The sequence below is a fragment of the Primulina tabacum genome, chromosome 2 (assembly GCF_025594145.1).
Source record: "Primulina tabacum isolate GXHZ01 chromosome 2, ASM2559414v2, whole genome shotgun sequence".
Taxonomy (NCBI): Eukaryota; Viridiplantae; Streptophyta; class Magnoliopsida; order Lamiales; family Gesneriaceae; genus Primulina; species Primulina tabacum.
In genome coordinates, this window is record NC_134551.1 from 8,266,788 (window position 1) to 8,285,718 (window position 18,931).

At 35.5% G+C, this 18,931-nt stretch overlaps 2 protein-coding genes and 1 long non-coding RNA gene across 6 annotated transcripts; 2 read left to right on the forward strand and 1 right to left on the reverse strand.

The window, feature by feature from the left end:
- The first annotated feature begins 652 nt into the window (after positions 1-652).
- LOC142529337 (protein cornichon homolog 1) lies at positions 653-10,392 on the forward strand. The gene is made up of 4 exons (XM_075634855.1): positions 653-921; positions 4,153-4,334; positions 4,544-4,666; positions 10,026-10,392. The coding sequence occupies exons 1-4, from the start codon at positions 847-849 to the stop codon at positions 10,093-10,095; spliced, it is 450 nt and encodes a 149-aa protein (XP_075490970.1). The 5' UTR covers positions 653-846; the 3' UTR covers positions 10,096-10,392.
- Positions 10,393-12,919: 2,527 nt separating this feature from the next.
- Positions 12,920-18,725, forward strand: LOC142529346 (uncharacterized). Of its 4 annotated transcripts, XM_075634876.1 has the most exons (9): positions 14,019-14,206; positions 14,947-15,656; positions 15,744-16,024; positions 16,101-16,395; positions 16,494-16,703; positions 16,912-17,085; positions 17,363-17,548; positions 17,630-17,743; positions 18,201-18,725. In XM_075634876.1, exons 1-9 carry the CDS (start codon positions 14,197-14,199, stop codon positions 18,525-18,527), a joined length of 2,307 nt encoding a protein of 768 aa, XP_075490991.1. In that variant the 5' UTR covers positions 14,019-14,196; the 3' UTR covers positions 18,528-18,725. The 4 variants fall into 4 exon arrangements, with proteins under 4 accessions (XP_075490980.1, XP_075490985.1, XP_075490975.1 ...); XM_075634865.1 differs by lacking the exon at positions 14,019-14,206 and adding an exon at positions 12,920-13,107 and having other exon boundaries at positions 14,947-16,024; XM_075634870.1 differs by lacking the exon at positions 14,019-14,206 and adding an exon at positions 13,808-13,945 and having other exon boundaries at positions 14,947-16,024.
- On the reverse strand, positions 13,260-13,507 carry LOC142529365 (uncharacterized). The gene is made up of 2 exons (XR_012815888.1): positions 13,397-13,507; positions 13,260-13,352 (listed from the first exon to the last, which is right to left on the reverse strand). It is a non-coding gene; the product is annotated as an uncharacterized LOC142529365 (long non-coding RNA).
- Positions 18,726-18,931: the final 206 nt, after the last annotated feature.

Below are 18,931 nucleotides of genomic sequence, written 5' to 3' on the forward strand. Positions count from 1 at the left end.
CCCTTTTCTTTATATATACATATATACATCCTATTAAATAACTAAATTTATAGTCATGACCTCCTACTTTAACCAAACTAATGTAAATATTAACAAAAAGCACGGAAAAATAACAACAATAACTTATTCTTTTACTGATATAGCTGGAAAATTATTGTATGTTTAAAAAGCGTTTTTCCGAAAACAAAATACATAACACACATCGCGTATGCGAGATCACTAATTATATACACATACATAAAGGACAACGGTTGTTATTCTGAGTAGATCTCTTGTGAGACGGTCTCACGAAATTTTATCTGTGAGACGGATCAACCGTACCGATATTCACAATAAAAAGTAATACTCTTAGCAGGAAAAAATAATATTTTTTCATGAATGACTCATATAAGAGATATGTCTTACAAAATATGACATATGAGACCGTCTCACGTGAGTTTTTGTCTTGTTTATTGTGTCTTGACTTCATGGTCATGTGATGGGGGAGAAGTTTGTAGGCGAAGCCACATTAATCACCACATCTTTAAGTCAATTTTACGGGCTTGGTTTGACAAGCCCAATTAAAGAGCTGAAGGCCAATATCGGTACGTGTGGGCTGGAAAAGACCCGTCCGGGATCCAGTTCTTTGAAAGTTGAAAAGCTGAGACCACTTTTGCGAAACGTGGCAAATTTCTTAAAAAACTGAATCATTGCGATGGCAAATTTCTTAAAAACCGAGACCACTTTTGTGAAACGTGGGAATTCAATTGATCAACGGTCCTCGGTCGGTAAAAGAATCAATCAAAGATTCTTGCCTTTGAGTTTCTCTAAATTTCAGTAGTATTTTACGGGGCAGGAAGAAAAACAATGGTTTGGGAAATTGTTCTGTGGGTGATTTTTGCAGTCATGAATCTCGTCCTCTTAGGATTAAATTTCTACCAGGTATTGTGTTGCTTTTGCTTTTTTCTTGGCAGTATAGTTGAAGCCCTTTCGCTTATATGTTTTTGACTAGCAAGTTGTTTTCAAGGTTAGAAAATTAAAATCTTGATTTGGTAGAGAACGTGATAAAGCATGCTCCTGTGTTCGTGTAAGAGGAATCCCACTTGTTCTTGAGCTGTTTCTTGATTAGTTACGGCAATAAACTTTTGGTTTTTGTGGAGGGCTGTTGCTTGAGTTCTTATTTGAATTTCTTTCTAATCTACGACGATGATTTGTTTTTTTACCTTTCCTTGTGATTTTGAAAAGATATTCCGGTTCACTATTTTAAAGCTTCTGTACTTGTTTTATTTTGTTAGGGCTTCTTATTTGCAAGAAACTTATATATCCATACACTGACATTGTCTGTTTGAAAATATTGGACTAGTTAGAATTTTTTGAGTCTCCAAAAAGGAATAAGTTCCTACTTTGCTTTGGATATAGAAGCAATTACAGTGCAAATTTTATAAAGATTTAATCTTCTTTTATCGCTTTTGATTCAATGGGTGCACCCTTGGATAGGTAGACAAAGATGTATTTGGCAGACTATAGAAGTGTAGGCTATACAAGGGAAATGCTCTAATCATGGGCTACCATTTGCTTGATTGCTTGTTAAATTATGCTGGCCTCAATGTTCAGACCAAAACTCCATGGCGAGGGTTGAAACAACATTTTGCTCTTCATAAAATTTGAGAGTAATTTTGAATTTATCAAATCCAAATATGTAGTTGGGCTGCAATAGCTCAATTCTCCTATTAGTTAGAGAAAATGAAATGCTAAGTGATTAGATTGAGATGGGTCAAAATAAACTCTGCAGAATAAAGTCTCAGAATATACTTCTTAGAACTGAAAATTTATAGAGTACAAATAAGTGGATGATGAATGAGTAAATCATAACGTAAATAAGCAAAAAAATACAAAGGATTAAAAGTTGGTGAGATCCTCTTGCTCATTTCTACATCCAAAATGGAAGATGTCTATTAAGAATCTTTGCTATACATCAGTTTGTTAAGTCTTAGCCATCCTTCTAAAATTACAAGACCTGGTTACTGGCAACACTGAGATTCTTGACTACCACTATGCTGGAATTATGTCCCTAGACCCCTCAATTATTTTAGATACTGTGAGTCAAGAGTGAAGTTTCACTCTTTTAGTCAACGTGTATCAAACATTTGGATAATAATCCTAAAACCTCCTTGCTTAATAATTTAGATCGGTGTCGAGGAGTTGAAAGACATTAAATCTTGATAAATTAGAAAGTTTATTCGTACAGCTGATACAACAGATATCTCAATAATTCAATGGACCTACGAAACTTGAACTATTTATATGTGTGCTTTCTGAAGTTTGGAATCTACTTGTCATTAAATCGTGGGTTTTTTAATTATTAAATATTATAAATTTTAAAATAATTTACCAATGTATAATAAATAAAAAGGATTTACGTTTACATAACAAACCAATGAATGAATCCTTGGATTTCCCAAATGTTGGGTTCCTTTGTTGAACCGGTCTACACTTAAACCGTTCAACAAAAAAGTTCTTTTTTTAAAAAAAAAATAAATATGTTTTGAAATCCTAGCAATAATTGCTCAGATTTCAACATTTTAATTTTTTTTATTAAAAATAAAGATCCAAGCAATAATTGTTTGAATCAAAATTATAAAAAAAATTAATTGAGTTGATCCGAATAATTTTAACTCTGATCCTAATGACGTTTTTAAAAAATATATAGCCTCTGATTCGAGCAATTACGTATCGTGTACTTTGACTTGTAGTGTCGCACGCCAATCAAATATTCTGGCACCAATTCTTTGAAACATCTATATTTATAGATGTCAATATAATCCCATAAAAAAAATTCATTGATGTAATGATCAATTCAGAGCAATAATGGTCTAAACACTTAAAAAAGTATAGATGTGATTGATCAATATAAAGAATTGGTGTAGTGGTATATTTGAATGTCGTGCAACACTACAAGTCAATCTACATCATATGGAATTGCTCGGAGCCTATATCTTTTTTAAAAAAATTTAGGATCCGAGTTATAATTATTTGGATCAACTCAGTTATTTTTAAAAAATATTTTTGAGCACAGATCTTAATTTTTAATCAAAAAAATAAAATTTTGAAACCCGAGCATTTATTGCTCAGATTTCAACACATACATACTTTAAATAAAAAATTATTTTTTGTTGAACATGTCTACACTTAGATCGGTTCAACGAAGAAGTGAAACAATAATTGGGATATCCGATTAATCATTTCTCAGATTTAATATGATCCGAGTAATGATTCATCAGTTTGTTATATAATCGTAGATCCTCTCCGTTTGTTATAATTTGGCAAATTATTTTAAAAATTATTTTTTAAAAAACCCTTGTATCATTGATTCTAAATTTCTTGAAATTCTGAAGTACAAAATTGAAGTTACTATGCCGGTGGTGGCAACTATACTAGTGCGTAGATACTGTTATCGTCTTTGTCTTGTAGCACATAAGTGCTTATTGGTGTTATCATTGACCGAGCTTTATTCTTACTAAACATTATATGTTATGACCACAAGTCCATGATAGTAAATAGTCTATGCTCTTCCTGTACGAGGATTGTTTGTGCCTTAGAAAGCATGACTAAATATCTGGTGATGAAATTGAAGTATACTTGCTGGATGACTTCATATCCAAGTCCCTTGGATGTTAATATACAGTTTTGTTTGTATATGACGAATGTTTGTGCTGATTGTCTAAGCCGAATGTTTGTCCTGATTTATTTTATGCATATTATAAACAAAATGTTTGTAACCATTTCAATTATTACGAAATTATGTTCTAACAAATTATGATTTACTTTTGTTTCAGTTGGAGATAGACATTACTGTTACTAAAAAGTAAAAATTGTTGGTTGTTGCAAAACAAAATGTTTTTGAATGAAAGATTGAGAATTATTAATGAATTAAATTGGTTGCTTTTCTGCATCTATGTTACGAATCCTCAAGTCATTCCGGAGATTTCTTGTGAAATCATTACTTTAGTACATTGCTATCTTCCTGTCTAAACCATAGTTTAAGCTTTCAATCCTGAGTAAAATCGTCTTTAATTTCCTTATTTGTAAACGCCCTTTTGTTGTCTGTATATATGTGATTACGACATGTCTGGACTTGTGCGCATCTCAAACTTTCTATTTGGTTTTATGTAGTTCATAGGTTTTTCGGATTTGGAGGCAGACTACTTGAATCCCTATGAATTATCATCTCGCATCAATTCTGTGATTGTTCCGGAGTATATGTTACATGGAGCATTTTGCATTCTGTTTCTCTTGACAGGGCATTGGATCATGTTCCTACTCACACTGCCTCCTGCTTGCTACAATCTGAAGCTGTAAGTTCTATCACATTACGTATGACTTTACTACCTTTCTCGCAACAACTTCCTAATTTACGATAAATTACTGTAGTCCATGTAAATCGGTTCGGTTGAATAGAGTCTTCAAGAAGCAAAAGTACATGACCAGATTAATGAACTTGCATAATATTTTTGTGGGGCATGTTTTGTGAATCTTTCTGAACTCTTCTGTTTTAACATAGCAGGTACCTGTCACGGCAACATCTTATTGATGTGACCGAAGTTTTTAGAGTACTCAACTCTGAGAAGAAAATTCGGATCTTCAAGCTTGGATTCTATGTTATTTTCTTTGCCATAGTCATCAGCAGGTTTGTCCAAGATTTTTTCCCTTGAATTCTTTGTGTCGTTTACTGGGATAAGGAACATTGGAAGAAATATTCTTGTCATTAAATTAATCTAAAATGAAAAGTTACGGACTGTTTATAAAAGTCATATCCTATCAGTTAATCTAACTACAATCTTATTTTAAATTAAAAAGAAAGATAAATCCTTATCTAAGAATTAAAATTCTTATCCGATATTTAACACTTCCCCTCATACTAGAATGTATATGTTTATCATGCCCAGCTTAAAATCAATTCTTCAAAATTAGCTCGAAATAGTGCCTTTGTTAAGATGTCTACCAATTGCAAACGAGTAGGAATGTAGCTGAGATGCACAATATCCCTTCAATCTTCTCGCTTATGAAATGTCGGTCTATCTCAACGTGCTTGGTTCGATAATGATGAACTGGATTTTTGTTGATACTAATTGATCTTTAGTTGTCACACATTAGTTCCACCGACTGATAGCCTTCCAGTTGTAGTTCATCGAGTAGTCTTTGAATCCACATTCCTTCACATATTTCATGAGCTAAAGCTCTAAAATCTGCTTCTGCACTACTGCATGCCACTACAGACTGCTTTTTTGTTTCGCCGGGTTACTATATTTCCCACACAAATGAGAGCAGTAATCTGAGGTAGAATGCCTATCACTTGGAGAGCCAGCCCTATCAGCAGCATTGTAGACTTTGATATTCCCGGTGGAGGTTTTTCTAAAGATTAATCCATTCTCAGGTGCCTTTTTCAGGTATCTCAAAATTTGATACACAGTTTCCATGTGTTCCTCAGTTGGATTATTCATTAAGTGACTGATAACACTCGCAACAAATCCAATATTAGGACGCGTATGAGATAAATATATTAGCTTGCCCACCAATTTTTGAAATCTTTCTTTATCAACTGGCAGACTATCTTTCATCATTCCTACCTTGATGTTTGGGTCCATAGGTATCATCTGGTTTACACCCCCAACATATTTGGCTCTTTCAAGAGGTCTAGAACATATTTCATTTGGGAGAAGTAACAATCTAGTTACTTCCATTTCAAGAAAATATTTTAAGTGTCTCAGATTCTTTATCTCATATTGTTTAGAGAGCAATGACTTCTCATGAATAATTTATTTCTCACAATTCCCAGTGAGAACGATATCGTCAAGATATACAATGATAACAGTGATCTTTCCATTTGTTGTGTGCTTGACAAACAGTGTATGATCAGATTGACATTGTTGGTCCCATCAGAACATGAGTGAATCTGCAAAATCAAGCTTGAGGTGATTGTTTAAGGCCATAAAGTGTTTTTCTTAGCTTGCATACCTTGTTGACAGTCGTTTCTCATTCAAAACCTGAAGGAATGTCCATGTAAACTTGTTCCTCAAGGTTTCCATTCACGAACACATTCTTGATGTCAAATTGATATAGCGGCCAATCTAAATTAGCAGTTATCGCACTCGCACAGTGTTGAGCCTAGCCACATGAGCAAATGTCACTTGATAATCAATTATGTACTCTTGTGTATATCTTTGAGCTACCAGCCGTGCTTTCAATCGTTCAATACTCTCATCCGCCTTGTATTTTACAGTGAAAAGGTCACTTGCATTTCACTGTCTTTTTACCGGGCGGAAGTTTGGTGATCTGCCAAGCATTTTTCTTTTCAAGTGCCCTTATTTCATTTAAAGCTGTAACTTTCCAATTTGGGTCCTAGATGGCTTCTTTGATATTTGATGGAATCTGAACCCGATCTAAATTGGACAGACACAAAAGCTCGATATACAGGTGATAAATTGTCAAAGGGTACAAAATCTGACTCATTTTCTTAATGCAATGGACCGGACCTATCATCATGGTCGTTATGCTCAATTGTAGATGAGTTAGAAGAAGTGTCACCTTGATCATTTTCCATGGAATCTGGCAGCGGGGAAGATCTATCGCTTGGCTGATCCTGCATAGGGTTTTGTTTGCTCTCAAACTGAGGTTGCATCCTACTTGAATAGACATGGGGCAACTTATCAGGAAGGGTTGGTTCGGGCTCAAGGTTGGATTTTGGTTGTGTAGGAGCATCGGGTGATGGTTTAAGAGATGATTTGGCTGGAGCTATAGGCTCTCAATGTTGAGATTCACTACTTATATTCTCCCCTTGAATCGAGCATTTGGGATAAAATGGATCAGTTTCAAAGAAGGTTACATCCATTGAAGTGTAGAATTTCCTCGTCGTTGAGGAATAACACTTGTGACCTTTTTTATTTGGAGAAAAACCCAGAAAAAAGGCATTTAATAGACCGTGGATCAATTTTGCCCCTATGTTGGGAATGAATGTGAATAAAGATGTAACATCCAAATATCTTAAGTGGGAGGTCGTGGAGTAGGTGTGTATTTGGGTAAAATTCGAGAATGACTTGGATTGGAGATTTGTAGTTAAAGATACGAGAGAGCATTGGATGGATAAAGGTAAGTTGCAGTTAGGATAGCATCACCCCAAAAATGACGTGGGGCATTACTTATGAATAAGATAGAACGAGTCACTTCGCATATGTGACAATTATTTCTTTTTAGAGACACCGTTTTGTTGAGGTGTCTCAACGTAGGAGCTCTAATGAATGATTCCTTTGGAGAGAAGGCAATCACCTAAGACAGTTGAAATAATCTCTGGCTCGATCAGTTCAGAGATCCTGAATCTCGGTGGAAAATTGGGTTTGAATCATTAGATTAAATTGTTTAAATATTAGGGATGTTTCAGTCTTATCTTTCATTAGAAATACCAAAGAGAAGCGTATATTATCATCTACAAACAATAGAAACCAATGAGACCCAGTGATATTTTTGACATGTGAAAGACCCCTCATTGTGAATGAATGGGAAAGGTTTAGATGGTTTACAAGGTTGTGATTTGAATGTATTTCTTTTATGTTTAGAGAATTGATAGGTATCACAATGAAGAGACTTGGAATTTTTATTGTTGAACAGGAAAGGAAACAATTTTTCTAAGTAAAAAAACTTGGGATGGCCTAAGCGATAATGCCAAAGTGCTTTAAAACAACCCAATAGTCTTGAAATGAAAATGTTATTGCTTAAAAAAATTCAACCGCGTCGCTGCCTCCTGCCATTTACAACACTAGTCTTGGTTAATTAATTCTATGACAAGTGAAATCGGCGAAAATTTCTTACTCTATAATTCGGCGAAGGAAAACTGAGATACAGCAAGGGATACCTACTCCTTCCGAGAAAATACGTCCGAAATCTTCGAAATTGAAAGTTGTCTTCACGATCTGCGATAAGACGATAACACTGTTACCAGCTATTTTACTAGCCTCACTCGTTTTTTTGCAACAATTGGATATGTTTGAAGTTTTTGACTAGAAGTGCCCAGAAGATGACAATCCTTATAAAGACATCGTCGAGAAAAAAAAATCTTCAAATTTCTTTCATGCGTCCATGATAATCTTGATGACATGAGAGGCAGCATTTTGGGCCTAAAGCCCCTTCCAAATCTTTGGGTTGTCTTCTCTGAGGTCCGACAAGAAGAGAGCCGCCACAAATTGATGTGGGCGGCCCATCTCATTCAATCGCTTTTGATGATGGTTCGGCCCTTATATCTCATCACTTGTGAAAAGTGCAAGAAACTTAATCATAATTTAGAAACTTGTTGGAGAATCCATGGCAAACCGGGAGATTGGGATGCCTTTGCTAGAAAGACATGCTAACTCCGTTGCAACTGAGAGTTCTTCCTCTGATCATCCACCTTTTAATGTGGCTCAAATGGAGATTTTTCGAAAGCTACTCAATCAGGTTCATAACCCACCGAATCCATCTCTTATTGGCACTGAAACAACCACCCAAAAGGTTACTTTTCTACTGCTTTTTCTTCCCAGCAAGATTTGTCAACTTCATGGATCATTGACTCTGGTGCATATGACCATATGACTGGAAATATTTCTCTTTTCCACTCATATGTTCCCTGTCAAAATATGCACACAGTACGAATAGCGAATTGATCTCGCTCCAAGGTGTTTGATTCTGGTTTGGTGCAGCTGTCTCACAATATTTGTTTGAAATCAGTCTTGTTTGTTCTTGATTTAACATGTAACTTAGCAAAATCTCACTAAATTTATTAACAAAAAATGAATGATGAAGTCGAGAAATGGAGGGGTTCGATGTCATACTTCTCGTAGGATCCCTAATCTTGAAAAGATACATTCTTGCACAAAGATCAGCACCGTTAATCGTCATCTCCAAAACCAAATTCTGAAAAACACACGAGTCAACCAAAAATTAGTTGTGAACCTCGTATCAGCATTGAATGTACTAATTCATCATAGAAGACTCATGACCCGTTTCTTAATAGGCGATTGGCCCAAAAATACAAAATCATATAATTGAATGGCTTCTTCTTGTTTTCTCTTTAAACACTTTGGCTGCTTCTTCTTGTCTTCTCTTTATAATTGATATTATATCTCGTTTTTCTTTAAAACTCGAAACTCTAGCTCAAATGACTTCTTGTCTTAATCTTTACGCGCCTCGGTCGCTTTTCCTTGTCTTCTCTTTTAGTTGATATTGAATCTCGTTTTTCTCTAAAACTCGAAACCCTGACTCAAGTGGCTTCTTCTTGTCTTCTCTTTACACTCCTCCGCCGCCTAGACCTCTTGTTCGACCGCCTCGCACGTGGGATAGCTTAGGGCCGCCGGCCGCCTAAAGAGGCCACCTGATGCAAAGGTGGTGGCGGTCAAGGGCGCCATTTAGAACATTGACCAAGACATGACCATATTTATTTCCAGCATTCCATGCTTTGAATTTTGAATTAAAGGAATTTGGATGCTTCGATTCACCCGAAAGGAGTTCATCTTTACCTTTGCCACATATAGCATCATGATGGACTGAGACCATTGAAAGTAATTTTACCCGTTTAATCTATGGTTGGTGGTGGGGAGGGAAATGTTGTCGGTGATTAAAGTCAGCGCAGACAGTGAGGAGGATGAGACATCTGAGGAAGAAGAAGTCGCCATGCCGTATTTAGTCATGGGCTTTTTCTGCTATCTCATATCATGTCATTTACTGAGATAAGGAAAATCGAAAGAAATATTCTCCCCATTCAATTAGTCTAAAATGAAAAGTTACAACGGATTTGTGGAAGCCATATATATGCTATCGGTTACTCTAAATACAATCTTATTTTGAATATAAAAAAATCTCTATCTAAGAATTAAAATACTTATATGATATTTAACACTTTGTTTCCCGGACTTCATCATTACTCGATCGATCATTGGGAAGTTGTGACTTTTTTGGGTCGCTTTTACGCTCTAAAATATTTTATGATTTTTGATTCATGATGTCGAATTTTAACTTTGCAGGCTCGCGTTTTCTGCTATAAATGCTGTGTTTGGTGATGACGATGATCTGCGTGGATTTAGTTTACATTGAGTTTCAGGAAGCCGGTTGGCGATTAATTCAATTCTTCACACTTTCGTCCCGGAAAGATGTTGAGGCTCTGCATGATTTTGTTCTCAAATCTTTTGGGGGGGGTGTGTGTGTGTGTGTTTTATGTTATTATTTCTAATATTTTGGTGTGTTGAGGAGTCATACTTGTAGATGTTAGAACTCGTACATATTTTGCGATTTGTTGCCATTTTTAACTAGGTTTATTCTTTCATAAATCCATGTGTCTAAATTAATTGATCGGTGTTCAAATATGAGTTTGATAAGACACATTTTGAATTTTGATATTTTATGAGGATGATATATTTTAGTGGGGTGAAATGATTTATCAATGTTTAGTAAATGAGTGAAAAATAAAATAAATAACACAAAATTATCAAGATTATAACGTAATTTGATCTATCATAATGAAGTCTTCGGATACACTAAAAGATTTTTCTTTTTATGATATCTTTATGATGAAAACTGGACTTCAATTTGATAAATATCATTCTTCTTCAACTCTACTTCAATCGAACTTTCTTCGATACTACAAATTGCTATCTTCCGAGAACGTCACATTCGTATATCGATAAATGAATTACAAAATTTTGAATGTGTCGTGCACCATTCCAAATTGAAACTCTCAAAATCAGAATGAATGTAGTGATATTGTCAACTTTGTTGAAGCAGTTGTTTTGACAAATAATGAATAACATATGTTTTTTCTCTTTCACGTCATGGAAACTCCAACCAGCTGATACTTCCACAACATTATATAGGCTTTAGCATGCATGTATCTTCACGAAATCTAATCCATGTGAAACAAATTTTGTCTTTATCTTATATTTGTCGAGCTAGAGTTCGAAATATTAGCAACATAAACTTATACATACTTCCAATATATATTCATCGATTTTATCTAAACAAACACATATATTTTTTCTTAAAACATGAAATATATTAATCACGATAATCAACATCAAAATCTCAAGATTTGACAAGAAAAAAAATACATGATATGATATTCAAATATATAACGAAATAACACATGTATATTCTTAACAAAATTAAAATTCTATCAAAATCTTGTAATATCCACCAAATATCTGTCAACCTCCTCCACAAACATCCAACGACTTTGCGCATCCAAAAGAGGACCCTTCACAAACTATCAACCAGCTCTTCTCTTCCCCGCCCGATTCAACGGCGACCTGACGATTCAAACACTCCACGATTCAACGGTCACCTGAATCATGGATTACAGGCTGTAAACTAACCATTTTTAATAAACGTAATTTTTATGCATAGGTTGTTATCCTATTTTTGTGTTGATGTGTAATGAATGGCTTACAACTTTATTTTATATGGAAAAAAATAACAGTACATGGTTTCCAGGATTATGTGTCTAGCATGTTACCCCGTGGCCACATGGTGCCTGTGGTGTACACAGAGTCAAGAAAGGGTTGCATTTTACTTTATTTTATTATTGTTTGATTTCTGTTACATCAGGAATAAGATTAGTACCAAGTGCTCGTACAGTGTTCATTGTTGCAAGACACTGAGATAAGAAAATCTTTGGATTTATTGCTATATATCCTTACAATTTGTTTGTAGGGAAACAAAATATTATGTAAGGTCAACATTGGATTCTTTGAAGTAGGCCTATGCGGAGGACAGGCTATCCGAACATAGCATCTTCCGACAAGTCCATACCTATAATTTATAATTTTGTGAAGGTCTCGTTCAGAACAGAAAGATAACGATTGCGTGTTTCATTCTCATATGTTACAAAATGATGTAATCGTCAAATTCGGAAGGTAAAACGAACAAAAAAAAAAAAATGGGTGCAAATATCACACGACTGGATGGTGGGAACTAGCTACGCGGCTTGTAGACTTCAAATTCTTATTCAAACATTCAAAGGAGTTCAATTTGGAACAAAACAAAAAACAATACGATAGATATTATCTTTTTAGATTAATTTTTTTTAAAAAAAAAAAAAACTAAAAATGTACATCAATTATATGGAACCCACTTTAGTTGGCAACATGGAGCATCCATCGAAATGATGACCTGGATCGCAGTTATTTCAGATCTTTCTATTTTGAAATAAACAATTAAATAAATAAATCTCTTCTTGTATGACCAAGTTGAAGGTGTGATTAAATCTTTATTTCTTTTTTCCAGACAACTGTACCGATAGGCATGTATATGTTCTAAAATGTGTACTCTTTTACCCAATAAACTATGCTCTTTTTTTGTGTGATCCCATAATTTCCATGACTGTCAACTTTATATATTTTATTTTTCGGAAAGAAAAAAACTAAAATAAAAACAAACTAAAAGTAACACAATTTCTGAGTGTTTTATAATACAAAAACTTGTGTGAGACAGATATCTTATTTGGGTCATTCATGAAAGAGTATTACTTTTTATACTAAGAGTATTACTTTTTATTGTGAATATCGACAGGGTTGACATGTCTCCCAGATAAAGATTCATGAGACCGTCTCACAAGAGACCTACTCGTTCCAATTATATCTTCAATATTTCAAAATTATTATTTTATTCTTTATTTTTTTACGGACAACGTGTATCGTGTATGATACAACATACAGATACATAAAATTGAAAGGGCCGTGTCATCCATCAAACCATCCTTTTCACACGAACTTCAAATCCAGGCGGAGGAGAATGAAGAAAGCTTCAAGCAACCACAAATATCGAATTTAATATAATAATTAGTTTTTACAAAAACACTCATAATGCATCCAAACGACACCGTTTCACCTCCCTTTTATTTATTAATTTTAAAAAAGAGTGATCTTAAAAATAATAAAAATGCAGTTACCAGCACTTGCCATGATTCCATCATCACCGCTCGCAGTAACTAACAAACCTCTCAACCTATCCATTTATACTTGAAAACACGCTCACTCCTCCCGTCTTAGATTTCTCTGGTTCATGACGCTACAAGAGACAGCTGCTTCTTCGATCTGCTCGGCGAAAGCTTTGGTGAATTTTTTTACTGCTCACATTTTTTTTTTGATCTATGTAGTGTGTTGTTTAATCTGATTTCGAGATTTTCGCAGTTTTCACTGTTTCTGTATAGGATTACATCCTCCTGTTTTAAATAGCTGTTTTCGTAATTCTGATATTATTGAATGATGAATATTTTGAGAGTTACTGTTTCTAGCTCAGTAACCGTCGGTCGATCATGTGCGTGCTTTTGTAGCGTTACTGTTTTTTTTTTATTTTCTCTGCATCTTGATCATTAGTTTATCCTACACTAGTAGAAAATAACATACATGTGATGTCGGGGTAGATATGGAAATTACTTTAAACGATATATGTAGGATCCTCACATGTCTATGATGAGTGCGATGCAGCATCTGCCAACCCCTTTTAGTAAAGGTTTAAGGACTTTGAAATTGGAAGTTAATATTTGTTGTTGCTTTGGTATGTTTTCGTGCATTAGAATCTGTGAAGTGTGAATAGTTTGATGTGCTACATTTGAACTAAATTAGGTGAACAGATCTTCTCTTCGGTTTTTCTTTCTTTAATTTTGGTGCCTACTGCTTAGATTATGACGGCGTAGCTTATTGATTGGAAAGTTTTAGGATAACTTGTGGTTGTTTTACATCATTCTTGTTAAGTATGGCCAATATTTATTTTACACCCGTGTTACTTCGGCTTGGGCTTTGAAAGGTCTTAACAAAAATTTAGTTTGAGCTGCTAATCCAATTGCAGCTGAGTGTTGTTACCTTTCTCCTTGTTCTGATGAAAATGAGTTGAACACTTGGAAAGAAAGAATGCAAATTAAAGTTATTCATTTTTCAAACAATCGTGGAAGGTAATGATTTTATATATATCTCTATAATATTTTTTGGTTGAAATGAAAAGCTTGCTATTGCGGCTGAAATCATAAATGCAATGTATTCTTTAAAAATAATAAAATGTTAGTATCTTTGTCTATCTGTCTGGAGGTGCTAACACGGATCGATTTTGTTCATTTGATCTCTATTCAGATCAAGCACATATGCATGCCAAAATCGATGTCCACGAAAAGAGTGGTTAGGGGCAAAGGGTGACTCGGATGGGTAAATGAGTAAAGGTGATAATTATGGTAGAATTATCTCAAATAATTATCATTTAAGTGCTTGAATAAAAACATTAAATATCTTTATATGAATGGAGATGAAATTCTCATCTTCTGAGATCGAGGGGGTATAGATAATGATCGATCATATATAGTGGCAACATGGTGCCAAACGTGCGCAAAAATATTTTCGGACTTCTTGAGAGGGTCCTCTTCTCCATTCTTAACAGACCCTCCCCATAAAAATGAAGGAAAAGGTTCATTATGTGTATTGTCAATATAAACAGCAGAGTGATATCATGAATCTGACCATCTCTAACTAATTTTTTTGTGCAGAAACAACTAGTAATTCTGCATTGTTCTGTAAATTTGTCTCTAATTTGAATGTCCTTTCATTTGGTGGTGAATAAGGAATCCTATACTACTATGTATGATACACTTTTACTCGATATATAATTTGTTGCAGAATGTAGACAAGGTTTAGGTTTCCAAAACGAAAAAGAAGAATGTAGTTAAGGTTAGACCCTTCAAGATACCGATAGCGATGCAGTGCTTTGTACATTTACATTTATACTTCTGATGAAAGCCTATCAGCTTCTTTTTTTTCCTTCTAAACACATTTTTTTATTTAGTGTTTTTTAGCTAGACCTTTTTATTCTCGTGAAATTCTGTTACTCTGGTAAAATGGATTCTCTTACTTGTGTCATCATAGTTGTGCCTTTCTCACTTTTTTTCTTTGGTTGATTTTGTTGTAGGTGGAAAAGGATTGATCATGAAGGAGACACAAAGGCGAAGAGGTCCCAACAACAAAGAGAGAAACTATCCTTCCAGATCTGATGCTGGAGATCATAAGCCACAAGAAAATAATGGTGGAAAAAACCTAAAATCGAAAGAGATTGGTACAAAAGTTTTTTCAGATACCGTGGATATCAATATAGAGGCAAACACAGTTGCCAAACCCCCTAAAGTTAATGAAAATGATGTGGTGGCTTATACGGATGAAATATACAGATCTGTGGAAGAATTACATCATACTGAAACGATGAAAATGGATGAGAAAGAAAGTGATGAAAAACTGAGTGATAATTCTAATAATTGGGAGAATGATTCCAGGGAGGGGGTTGCAGATGAATCTGACCCTGAGACAATCAATGATTCAGTTTCTTCTCATGGAGATTCCCTAACAGCTGACGAGGAGAAAGTAGAAAAAGTTAGCTTGGTGCCTAAAAAGATTGGAAAAAATGCTTCCTCTGATGGCTATAATATCCGTGCACCAAGATCGAGATCTGCAAGTAGCAAAGCATCAAGTGACACTCCAAAGAAAGGAGTTAAACCTGATAATGGACCTTTTATATCAACTGCCAAAAGTACACCTGAGAATTCGAAAAATATGAAAGTCCATCCGAAGCCTTTGTTAGAGGCCTCAGTTGGAGCTGATGACAGACCTATTGAACAAGAAAAGAAGGTAGATATCCGAGATGAGACTTCCCATTGTGATAATAGTTCTTGTAATGATGTTGAATCAGTCAACACCGTGGAAAATTATGTGCAGGAAAAGGCTACGTTAGACCAAAAGATAGAAGAAATGGAAACTCGGGTTAAGAAACTTGAAGGTGAGCTGAGAGAAGTTGCTGCCCTTGAAATCAGTCTTTATTCTGTTGTACCAGAACATAGTAGCTCTGCACATAAAGTGCACACACCTGTAAGGCGCCTCTCGAGACTGTATATTTTTGCTTGCAAGTACTGGTCTCAAGATATGCGAGCTACTGTTGCTAGGAACATTGTATCTGGACTTGTTTTAGTTGCAAAGTCATGTGGAAACGACGTTTCAAGGTACGTATTAGTTTTCATGTATTTTCATTTACTTTAGATTTACAGCTCCTGAATTGATCATATTGCTTCTTATTAGGTTAACTTTCTGGTTGTCAAACACTGTTGTTCTGAGAGAAATTATATCCATAGCATTTGGAAGTTCCTGTCGCTCCAATGCTCTAGCCAAAATGTTGGAGTCTAATGGACAAAAAAGGAAGAGTGAAGCGAAGGCTTCATCTTCAAAAAATAGCAGTACTGGGAGTAGACCACTGAACAAGCAAGGACTCTTACTATTTGTTGATAATTGGCAAGAATCAAGAACCTTAACTGCTGCCTTGGAGAAAGTTGAGTCCTGGATGTTTTCTCGAATAGTTGAATCGATATGGTGGCAGGTGATTACTTTATGGCCTACATAGATGAATTCTTGGTGCAACACACATGTGCAAGGCCTTGAGTACTGAATTATTTTTTTATTTTTTTTCTGCTTCAGACTTTGACACCTAATATGCAATCTCCTGGTGATGATTCCACAAATAGCAAAACTTCTGAAAGGTTGCTGGGTCCAGCCTTGGGTGACCAGCAACAGGGGAACTTTTCCATTAACCTCTGGATAAATGCCTTTCAGGATGCTCTCAAAAGACTTTGCCCTGTCAGAGCAGGAGGACATGAATGTGGTTGCTTGCCAGTTTTGGCGAGGAAGGTGTCTAGTTTCGATGCTATTATTTACCTTTTCCATCTTTCTGCCCATGAACTCTAGTTTGTTGTTTGAAAGGTGATAGAAGGATATTTAAACACAAATTAATAAATAAATGATAATTAGCTGAATCAGGAACTCTTTTATTTATGTTTTGATTCTGTTGGTTTTTTTGGATGCTAAATTGATGGTGCCCAATCATGTCTGTTATTAGGTACTGGAACAATGTATTGGCAGGCTAGATGTGGCAATGTTTAATGCCATTCTCCGTGAGTCAGTCCACGAGATCCCGACGGATCCCATTTCTGATCCAATAGTGGACTCCAAAGTTTTGCCCATCCCTGCTGGAGATTTAAGTTTCGGGTCTGGTGCGCAGCTTAAGAATACTGTAAGCACTTCACTCCTGTTGTAAATAAACTTGCATTGCGTTCAATCAGTAGAGATGCTTCACTGTTGTTCAACAGAAAGTTACTTCATCCTCTTATGCCGTAAACTTGTTTTTTGAAGATGAATGCACGAGTGTCCTACTTTAACTGTCTGGATTTGATATGATCTAGTCAAACCTTGGTGGCGTTTCTGTATAACCCCATCTGAAGCCTGACTATTTAGAGGTCCATGTATGCTTACAACATACATGGTAAATGATCCTTCTTGGGCTTTTTTAGGTTGGCAATTGGACAAGATGGCTAACAGAGTTTCTGGGCAAGGATGCTGATAGTTCTGCATCAGATGGAAGAAACAGCTATTGCATGGATGATGGTGAAACGAAATGCTTCCCTCTTCTTAATGCCCTGAGTGATCTTCTCATGCTTCCTAAAGATATGCTCATGGATCCAACAATGAGAATGGAGGTGCGCCATATTTAAAGATTATCCTTCTGATATGAATTCCTCTTGCATCCACAAAATCTTCATGCTTATCTTTCTATATAGGTGTGTCCACAAATCAGTCTCCCATTGGTTAAGCGAGTGCTCTGCAACTTCACTCCAGATGAGTTCTGCCCTGATCCCGTCCCAGGTGCTGTGTTAGAAGCACTAAACGCTGAGGTAAGTTGTTTTATACGCAAACCTGTGTTTTTATCTCTAAAAATTTACTACCATCAGAACTCTATCCGAATAAACTACTAGTGTTTTATTTCTAAAATTAAGTCTAGTTGAATAGTTTTTCACCGCCATGAATCCCTTTGATCATCATTTGCGTCGATTTATTTCTCAGAGCTACTTTGTTAATCACCTCAGAATGAATGCAACTGATCATGGATTGGCATCACGACTAATAAATTACATGATATGGATTGCTATTTTATATGCATCTTTTTAGTCAGAGAATTCTGTTTGATATGGAGTTTGAATCGAATACAATTAAATGAATGAGACATGCCCTTGACATCAGAGCATGGAACATGAGATGACATTATATCTGGAACTGTGTTTTGAGTCGTTCTTTTAATGACCTTGTTATCTGGGATGACTTGACCACTCTCTAATCTTTCTTCTTTCACAGTGCATTGAACATGGACTATCGGTAGGCTCCTCCAGTAGCTTCCCTTATGCTGCTGCTCAGATTGTGTATGTGCCACCATCTTCTTTCGATGTGGCAGAAAAAGTAGCAGAGGTGGGTGAAAACTCTCAATTGTCAAGAAGTTCGTCCTCGGTGCAGAGAAAGGGGTACACCAGTGATGAAGAGCTGGATGAATTGGAGTCTAGCCTGATTGACAAATTATTATCGTCTCCACGTGATGAAAACGAAAATCAAGAAGAAATGGGGTGTGATGGAGCAAGTGTTAGGTACGATCTCCTCCGTGAGGTGTGGCTATCCACGGATTCATGAAAGCTTATATTATGCCTCATTTTGTATGAAAGGTTAATATATGATGAGTAATGTAATTCATCCATATTGCGTGAGATTCATTTCAGTCCCATAGATTATTACTTATATACGTCTGAGCTTGCTAGTTTCAACCAGTATTTGTTGGCTAAACAAATTTTAAAGAATATATATTAATTTTTTTAGACATTTGACTTTTTACTTTATGAACTTGGGAAAGAGAAACAAGAATTTAGTGAGTCTCGAACTCGAGTTTGTATTTATGAGCATATATGTCATTTTATGCTGAGACCGATGGAATCAGCTATTTCCATTACGCTTATGACTTGTGAAGCAGCGGGGGATCAAATGAAAATGATATATGCTTTAAATTAATTTTTTAACACAATTAACCTGGGCTGGGTTAT

Bases quoted from the DNA above. Each gene is read 5' to 3' on its own strand.
- LOC142529337 (XM_075634855.1), top strand. From the start codon at position 847: ATGGTTTGGGAAATTGTTCTGTGGGTGATTTTTGCAGTCATGAATCTC. The intron at 4,335-4,543 runs GTAAGTTCTATC...TTAACATAGCAG, and splicing joins GCTTGCTACAATCTGAAGCT to GTACCTGTCACGGCAACATC. The intron at 4,667-10,025 runs GTTTGTCCAAGA...TTAACTTTGCAG, and splicing joins TTTGCCATAGTCATCAGCAG to GCTCGCGTTTTCTGCTATAA.
- LOC142529346 (XM_075634860.1), top strand. The intron at 17,086-17,362 runs GTAAGCACTTCA...GGGCTTTTTTAG, and splicing joins GTGCGCAGCTTAAGAATACT to GTTGGCAATTGGACAAGATG. The intron at 17,549-17,629 runs GTGCGCCATATT...CTTTCTATATAG, and splicing joins ATCCAACAATGAGAATGGAG to GTGTGTCCACAAATCAGTCT.